Raw genomic sequence first — 9751 nt, 5'->3', positions numbered from 1 at the left:
GTTTGTTGTGTTTTTCGTTATAAAGAGTCTTTTTGTTTTTTTTGTTAAATTGGATCAGACTTTTAGAAATGAATCTCCGTGTGTGTTGGTGTGTGTTTACAGTGCTGCTGCTTCTTCACCCAGGTGTGATCTTTAAAGTAGGCCTATCATCCCCTAAAGTAGGACTAGAGCAAAATAGGAAACGGAGGCTGCGTGACGAGTTATCTGTTAAGTGAACTTTCTTCTCGTTGGTCTGGTGACGGGACTGAGGTCTTGCTGAGAACAGCGGCAGAATACGGCAAAAATCCACTCTCGGATCTTTGCCCGGAAGCTGTGCAGGTAAAGTCAGCGCTGGCGCTCCTGGAGCCCAGCGCGCTCGCCGCCTGGCTGCTGTGGCAGCTCAGACACGAACAAGGCCCGGTGGCCGACGGCGCGCTCACCGCCGCCGCCGCGGCCGCAGCCGCCGCCGCCGCTGACGCCGCCGCCGAGCTGTTCAGGCCTGCGGGCGACTGGTAGAGTCCCGGGTGCCTGAAGCTGCACAGGAGCTCCGGCCGTGAGTAGGGGTGGGAGAGCGCTCGGAAGGTATCGAGGGGCCGGATGGAGGTGGCGAAAGGTGACGAGGCGGCACCGGTGGCGGCGGCGGCCGCTGCTGCTGCGGTGACACCGACGTGCGGGTAGTAATGCAGAGGCATGTGCGAGTGGAAAGGGTAAGGTAGGCTCCCTGTAGCTGCCGCATGCGTCATCATGTAAGTGTAGAAGCTGGGGTCTGCAGGATGGGGCCAGGACATCGCCAAACGCTGCCTTTTATCCTTCATCCGCCTGTTCTGGAACCACACCTGCACACAGAGTCAAAACAAGGCCCATATTGAAGCTGCCATGTTGTTTTCAGCCTCTAAATTTAGACCTCTGGAGAGTGTGGTTCAGGAGAGACACTGAAACCTGCACTGTTGGAAATGCTGCTTTACAAAAAAAATGCTCCTGAACTGGAGAAATTAAAAACCCACAAATTAACTCAAATAAATTCCTTAAAGTGTTTTTGGTTTTTGCAGGTGAATTTCCACGGATTAGTCTGTGAGTGGGTTGTCAGGCTGCATCATCAGGGCTCTCCACAAACAGCAGCGTGATTTCATGCGCAAAACAAAAATAGCCAAACATCCTGCAACGTTTTATCATCACCTAGCCTGTCCTCTATTTGTGCATTATAATAATTATCTTTGCATAGCCACATCACTGCTGTCTCTGCACGAACACATGCACCCCACACACACACACACACACACACACACACACACACACACACACACACAGGAATGTGAGCCTTACCTTTATTGTAGTTTCGGGCAGGTTTAGCGCAGCGGCCAGCTCACACCGTCTCGGTCTCGAAACGTAATTTTCCCTGTAAAACTCCTTTTCCAGTCGACCGATTTGTTCTCTGGTGAAAGCAGTCCGATACCTTCTGACCTGGTCGGAGTTGGAATTGTTTGATCCTCCCGATGAATTACCGTTCATGTTCGGGAGGGAGTTGGAGCTCGAGTTGGAAGATCCAGAACTGTCTGAAAAACCTGGAAAAACGAGCGGAACCAGATTTGTTATTGATGCTGATAAAATTAAAATAATGCGTTTGTACTTACTGATGTGGGCCTGCGCTTTATTTGACAGCTCAGAGATTAATAGTATCAGTAAAAAGGTTTGCGTAAAATGTGAGAAAATGCGAGTGGAAAAAATACAATATTATATTTATTCTAATAATAATAATTGTAATAATAATTATAATAATAATTGAAATGATTTTTATTTTGTTTTTCAATGGAAAAGCAGTCGGCTGTGATAATAATAAAAATAATCCCTCATGAAATCTAAAGCACAGATCAACACCAAAGAGAAATCTGGAGGATAAAACCCGAATCCTACCTTTGTTGTTTTCCTTGTGCTGGCTCGGGGAGCGATGCGCAGGGCATCCCACCTCCACATCACTGTTAATATCTGATTCTTGCGAAACTTCGGAGTAAATGCTCATTTTCTTCCTGCTCTCCGACGAGGAAATCTCCGCCGACGAAGTGTTCTCGCTGTTGTGGTGCGTACCGAAAAGACTGTCAATTTCAAATTTGCTTTTGGTCGGGATGTCCCCAAGGTTTCCATGGAGAGAAGCCGAAGTTATTCTCGGGCTTAGCCGTCCGCCGTGCTGAGAGTTTTCCAGGGCCTCCAGCACGGAATTTCCAGGCGCGTCTGAGAGCCTCTTCCCGGCGACAGGACTGTGCAGACCTCTCTCCATCAATATCATCTCTTTTCTTATCCTCTCCATCATTAAGCCGCGCGAAAAAAAAAGAGAGGGGTGGAAAATAAAAAAAATAAATAAATAAAAAAATAAAAACACAGCACCAAGCAGCAGCAGCACCAGCAGCAGCAGCACCACCACGCTTGTCCAGGGGGGCTGGAGCACCAATGAGTTGTGTCGGAGCTTAAATCCGCATGCAACTCAGCGACTGTGTCTAAATAACTGTCTGTAAAGCTTTTTATAAGCAAGACGCAAAAATGAAAAGAATCTGAATGCAATCGACGAGCGACTGCTCAGAACGAGCCGTGCATCCTCCCCGGCAGCAGCAGAAAATGTCATTCATCAAAAAGTGGTTGCTGTTCGTTGTTAAAATGCTCGGCTGACGTTGCTCCAATGATCATTTATTGTAACAGGTTTATAAGCAAATAAATAGGAGAGGGCTGTCACTTGATGATGGAGGCGGCCTTCGGTCAGACGAATAATATCCAAGTGGAGAGGAAGAGAGGAGTGAGGAGCGAGGTGCTTGTCCCTGGGTTGATCTCTGAGTCTGTTTTAGATTGCTCTTGGGTTTGGCCTCTTGGGTGAAATTGACAGTCTGATTAATAAAATGAGCGGAGCAACATTTCCCTCTTCATTTAGGAATATTATTATGCTTTGATTCTCTATTGTTTGCCTCCTCTCTCTTCGCCCTCCCCCTCTGTAATCGTTGTTCTTTTATTTATCCCTCTTATTTCCCCTCTCTTTCTCTTTTTTTTTCTTCTTTTTTTTTGGTGCCATTTCTGCGACTTAATCAGTATATGAAGTGCAATGAGATTAAGGTACACGACTGTGACAAGAGATTAACAGTATTATTTTTCACTTATCGAGACCATGATGAGCTTTTTTCCTTCTTTTGTTTTTTCTTCTTTTTTTGATTCTTTAATGGCTTATTTTGATTTGCACATATTACGCACATTATCACACATTTGCCGACATCATATAACACCACACAGACATGCATATATTTATTAATACGCAGAATAAAGCTTATGTATATATAAAGGAAGGCCACTTTTAACATATTTAAATATCTTTGTGTTATTTTAGATTTTGATGATCACACTTTCACTCATTGGAATTTCGTTGCAGCTTATTTTTTGCGTTTTCTTTCAATTTGCTTTTATGCTGCATTTAACTGAATTACTCAGATTTAATATTTTGTACATGAATATTTGGCTTTTTTTCATAGAATCTGGTCATTTTGGTCTCATTTGAGCGTCAGTCCCTGAACAAAACCTTCCACTACATGCATGGTAGTGTTTGCTGTTTCTAAGAAAAATGACATGCATCTCACACATTAACTCGATATGTAAAGACAAAACAGCCATGCATGGACTCCCAGTTTCTCCATGTGAGAAGACTTGGAGGGGCAGCATCAGATTTTTTTTCCTCTGTGCGTCCTCTGGCGCCTCCTGCAGGTTTTTCTTATGTATTGCTGAGCTTCATGCTAAGCTGTTGAATAGGAGGCTGGAGCTGTGGTTTACCTGATGGACTCACATGTGTTTGTCCTCCACTTCAGCAGCATTTCATGGTAGCATGGTGGTGGAATTGATGATGTTAATGAGTGGACTTCGAAAGCCAGTTTGGAGGAACTGGTGGCAGCTGTAAATCCAACATCTCCAACCTCGCAGTGTTTGTGCTGCTTTTGCAATCCTGATGGATATAATGGAGTTAACTGAGAACACAGTGATGTGCTGCAGTGCCCTGTGGGGTAACATACAATGTGAGACTGAATAGTGACATGCTGCACTGCAAAAGGCCTGAGATGCAGAATTATTAAGCAATTGAGTAATTATAAAGTTAGATTTTTCCTTATTAACAAAGCAATGTGCAGCTAATTTAGATATATTTTAACCCACTTAATAATTTGTTTAGAAGACGGTTTTTGTAAATCAGTGTAAATTTGTTTTTAAAAAATGTTTTGCAGCTTGCAGGAGAAGACCATTTAATTAAATGTGCACAGAATTAAATAAAATATAGGTGAAGCACATCCAATATTTTGTTCATGGACACTATGTTTTGTAAAGTAAAAATGTTTGTAGGCTTGATTGCATTTTGTTTTGATCTTTCATCAGATGAAAATAGAGCTTCATCTTAAAAGATAGTCTGCAAACAGTGAGAAAATGTATAATGTGTTATTATTTTTGAGAAAAACAGGCCAAATATTGCTCTTTTTGTGGCCTGCCATAGGAAATAAACATATCACTGCTGCTCATCTTGTTCTTGTTTGATTAAACGTATCCAGTCATGTTGTTAAGTTCAGGTTTTAATATAATGTCATCTTATCATAGGAGTACAATATAGGCATCATTGTCTTTACTGGTTGAATAATGGGTCTTTAAATAAGCAGAATTCTGCTTTAAAGTTCCAGCTAGCATACCCACTTGTCAACTTCATGATTTCCTTTCCTGAGACAAGTATATGTTTCTGTTATTATTACTATTATCCAACCGTGACACAGCATTTTAGTGGGGGAGTCTCTCCCTCACTCTTCTGCTACATTTATACTTGGACAAGAAGTGTTTCATGGATGACTTGAAGTGGCTCTCAAGCTGTTCGTCAGAGGCAGATTCAAGGCACAGATGCATATGTTATGCTCTTCAGTTAAAGCGTGCAGCTGCACCGAGAACACAAGTCAATCACGCTGACTTTACCTATACACGTGTTCAAAACATTTGGGATTTATAAATAGAAAGCTGCCTTTTTTTTGTGCAGGGTCTGCCGAGGTGAAGAGCAGTCGTGCTGATGAAAGATTACACGGTTTCTCAGCACTAATACTAAGAATTTCTTTTTCTGTATCCCACAGTTATCCTTCTCTGTCATGTGAAGCCACCATCTGCAAAGTTTGCTGTTAAGCCTTCACAAAATGCTGCTAGTGTCTGCAAATGAGATGTTCACTTGGGAGAAGTGCAGCGGGGTTGGGCGAACAGCTTCTTGACGTGTTCTCAGTTGACTACTCTCCTCATTCATAGGTGATTAAGGCCACAGATTTAAGATACAAAGGTGAAGATAGGAAGAAAAGAGACATAGTCAGAGGTGTTGAGGTCATTGTCAGTGACCTGTCACTGCTCCCTCTGGATATTTCACTGTGGTAGTGAAGTTGTCATTTGTTCCTGTGTATTCTGGAGTTGACACTATGGGGAAACAAGACTCAAGCAATTCAAGTTCATTTATTTTTGTTCCTGTACAAATAAACAAGCAAAAACAATACACGACATATGTACCTTAAGATTCTTCATTGATGTCTATAAATCTAAGTGTAAAGCACAGAAGCGCGTAAATACAGAAACATAGCCATGCCTTTTATTTAGCTTCATTTTATTTTCTTTATAAAAACAATATACATGATTCAACATAAATGTGCCAGTTCAGATATCTGATCTTTAGTTGCAGTATGCTCTAAAACCAATAAAGAAACATGACTGTAAGACTCCAAAGTAGCAACAATAATACCAGAAAGAAGAGAAAACACTGATGTAACAAAAAAAAACCCAAAAACCCCAGCATGCATTATGAAGTATAAGTAATACTGCAGGCCAATGCAAAGCAGTAAAAAAAGCACAATTGAGCAACACAGCACAGAGACAGAGGTAAACAGTGAGATCAGATTGACCAAAATCCAAACAGTTAAACTGAAACTGAATAAAATATCTGTCCTGGTGAGAGATTTGATTAAATATCCATCAGATGAGGCCTCTCAGAGAATTCAGCATCACATTCAAAGTGAGCTAAACAACCCACAAGTAGAGAAATCTTACCAGGCAAAGAGCTGCAGTGAGTTGAAGAAGCTAAAAAACCTCACAAATATAGGCCAACATAGATTACATTATATTTAAAGAACAAAATTATCACTGCCTTTTAATTTGAGGCAAGAATTGAGAAACTCAGGGGGCTTCTCAGTGTTAATAAGCCAGCTAATGGATGACAAAGAGAAGGAAGCCTGATGGACCCGAGGTTGGACATAGCTGTTGTTGTCCTCTTTAATGTTTTTTTGTGGAATAATAACTTTCAAATTCTCCTGTAACTCCCACATGATAGGAGCTGAAGGACTGTAGTGGTAGTGAGGAGTCTGGGATGTTTCCCAGTTCAAGCACTTTTGCTGGACTCAGTCTTCCTCTAGTGGCCGCTGGTGGAACTGCACCTGAAGGCTTCACTGTGACTCCCTGACAGGTGGAACTTTAGCCTCTCTGAAAGCCTGTTTTCACTCTGCTAGATCTGTTCCCTGATATGTTTTTTAATATGGAAAGCCTACTGGTATGTGAGGACTTTATTTAAAGAAAACTTTAAGATGAATTCATGAAGGCACATAGATGATTAGGAATGTCACAAGTGCTAGTAAAGTAGTAAAAACTGATATAAACAAAAATATGATCCAGATTAAGAAGTCTCAAAACTCTTGCCTACATTGTAATAGGTTACTAGTAACCGTTGATCAATTAATATATGTTATATCAAAAATAATGAATGTTCAGTCAGATGTGCAACAGCCACACTGAGTTAATCTGATCTAAAGTGACTTGTCGAATATTAAAACAACCAACTAACTATAATTAGACTCTGCTGATCTGTAGTAAAACACTGAATTGTTTTATTATGCGAAGCAAGAACATGTGAATTACGTCTCAGTTTCTTCTAAATATGAACAATCACTTGTTCTAGTAATTGTTTTTCATTTGTTGGTACAAAGCAGTTTATTACTTTCAGTCATTTGTGCAGTTGTTGGATGTAATAATATTCATAAATATGAAGGACAGCATCGCTTAGAGAAGTTGATATGAGAGATATTATATAAATGCAGGTATTATTATTTTAGTGGTGGAACACAGGAAGCAGTGTCAAACTGTAATGTGTAATAGCAGCTTCGACAACATGTGAACACAAGTGTTTCCAATGACTCCTATAACTCCTGGATTTTCTCATATTTCTGGAAGACCTATAAGAAATCCATGAATGAATCAGAATACACGAATATTTTTTGTGACAGAGACACATGTGTTTCAATCATTCCATCCCAGACAATGCAGAGTTATAGGAGTCAGTGGAGACTAAAGGCTGCCATGATTTACAGTCATTACAACTGCATGTTATCTCTTGTTCACAGCTGTAAGTGCAGGCCAGACAAATCATATGAAGTCTTCTCAGAAGTATTTAGCAGCAGTTGTGAAGTTGGTATGAGTGGCAATAAAACCTGAGCCGGGCTGAGTTGCACCTGTGCTGCTGTGATGGCTACAGCTGAAAATATCTACATTATCAGCTATATAAAGAGAGTAGCTTTATATATATATATAGAGAGAGAGAGCAAAGAAGTGCTTAAAGGAGTCAAAGAATATTATTCGTGCACATTCAATCCTGATTAATTCACTTGACAATACTGTTCCAAGCATGGTCTAGTGCTTTATATGTTTGTGGTATGTCACAACAACAAGCTAGTATCAACATAAAGTGGAGACAGAGTTTACAAAAGTAGTCAGAGTTACTTTATTGTCAGTTCTGCTACACGTGTACACATACAGAGAATGGAAATTGAGTTTCTCTCGAACCTTCATTTAAAAAAAACAGTTGAAAAAGTAAACATACTAAAAAATATTTAAGATAAACATATAATAAGATGCAAAATATAAAATTTAAGCATACAATAGGCTAAAAAATATACAATCTAAGCATATAATAGGCTAAACAAGTGTGCAAAACAGTGCAAGAGTTAAATTGCACACCTTGAGTTATATTGCAATAAATAACTAACTTGAGTTAACATAAAGAGCAAACCTGTGAGACAGTGATGACAGCTAAGACAATGTCACAATGTGCACAATCTCGTGCACAAGCCGAAGTCTCCTGCTGTCACTGCAAGACCAGAGCGGAGTGTAACACCACTCCATCAACAAATAAAGTGGCAGAAATATGAAACTTACTTGAATAGGAGCAGTAATCCATCACAGTGAACGTCTGGTTTGTTCAGCTGCTTTTGTTTTTTCTCTGCTCTGTGCTCATTCAGTTAAAGTGCAGACTGAATCCTAGACTCCTTGAACTTGACTTCATAATTGGAGCCGACTAACGACGGCTCCACCCTCAAAACTCCAACAGGACGTTGTTGTTTTGACAAAGTAGACGTCTGCAACTGATGGACGCTGTTAGAAATATGTTGTAGTAGCTGAAAATGGAGAAAAAGCAGCTGTGTCATGCAGTCTCTATTATTGTGTGTGTCTGTTTATGTGCGTTACAGGTTTATATTGTTAAATGTTTTAATATTTAATAGGATGAAATGGTTTAAGTGATGGGTAGAGATCAGAGGGTTTAGAGGCTTTTGATATGGACCACTTGTATTCAGGAAACCAGCGATTAAATATTAACTAAACATTTGAAGAATAAACATGGAAATGGACTTAAGTCAGAGTTAAATTGCACATGTTGAGAGGGTTTGCATTTTCTATATATTCAACTTGTGAAGTAGAATGACATCTCAGGCCTCTCACATTTATACATTTTAAAATAAAATGCACAGAGGACACAAAGTTCAAAAGCCGTCTGTGTGTTGTGGTCTTGCATGATTAAACTTTTATCTGAGACATTATAGATGTAGTTGTTCAGCTCGGCTCTGCTTCGTGTTCACTAATGCACATAATGAGGTAAACAGTAACGCTTCACTGCTGTCAGATCACTGAACCGGTGGGGTTCTGTGTGAGGCCAGACTATCATGTACATGTGAGTTTTCATCAAGAGCACCAGAGGACTGGTCGGGCTAAAGCACATTAACACAAAGCTGGGACTGAGACTAGTTCAGTAATGTGATGCTGATGAATGATCCTTCTCCTGTTTGTGTAGAACAGAAGGTTTCAGATACTTTTTCTTAGAGTCGAACCAGTGAATGAAGCTGTTGTTTTATTCAACCTTCATGTGTTGTCAAAGCAGCTGGGCCTTTGTGTTTTGTGGGTTTCTTTCCTTAAGTGAGAGGGCCATCTAGTGGCACATTCCTGTGAATGCAGACGTCCCCAACAACAGAACAGGGAGTCAAACCTAATTGTTGCCTTGACCAACCATGTGTGACAAGCAGAGCCTCTCCTAGGCCAGAGGAGGACCAAGCAGTTATCCCTGCATGGATAAGTAAGACTCCCAGACATGTCAGATATCCCTGATGCAGCTGGTTGGATTTTTCTTTTTGTACGTTTAAGAGGAAGTGATTGTTGGAGGCTGTCAGGAAGGAATAAAATGAATTTTCCTGTCCGACATGGCAGAGTGATAAAAACTGAAGTGTTCCAGCCTCATTGCTTCACTAATACAAATCAGAAACAATGCACAGGATGTACATTAATGTTAGAAATAAAATGCTGTTCTTTTTTCAAGGCAAAAAAAAGTAGTGCCAAAATAGATGTTCTCAAGTTACTAAAGTCTTTAAGAATGGTTGTTTTTAGTTGCTGAGATAGTTGGAGATCTTCTGAATAAAAATAAATACATTGAGAA

General features: G+C 40.4%; 1 protein-coding gene across 1 annotated transcript; it reads right to left on the bottom strand.

The window, feature by feature from the left end:
- Positions 1 to 200: 200 nt before the first annotated feature.
- Positions 201 to 2284, bottom strand: evx2 (even-skipped homeobox 2). Its single transcript, XM_008298665.1, has 3 exons — positions 1891 to 2284; positions 1303 to 1541; positions 201 to 815 (listed from the first exon to the last, which is right to left on the bottom strand). Exons 1-3 carry the CDS (start codon positions 2282 to 2284, stop codon positions 201 to 203), a joined length of 1248 nt encoding a protein of 415 aa, XP_008296887.1.
- Between the last annotated feature and the right edge of the window lie 7467 nt (positions 2285 to 9751).

The sequence above is a fragment of the Stegastes partitus genome, unplaced genomic scaffold (genome assembly GCF_000690725.1).
Source record: "Stegastes partitus isolate 25-593 unplaced genomic scaffold, Stegastes_partitus-1.0.2 Scaffold1337, whole genome shotgun sequence".
In the NCBI taxonomy this organism is placed as follows: domain Eukaryota; kingdom Metazoa; phylum Chordata; class Actinopteri; family Pomacentridae; genus Stegastes; species Stegastes partitus.
The sequence above is the reverse complement of the archived record's forward strand: the minus strand, read 5'-3'. Positions and strand labels throughout refer to the sequence as shown.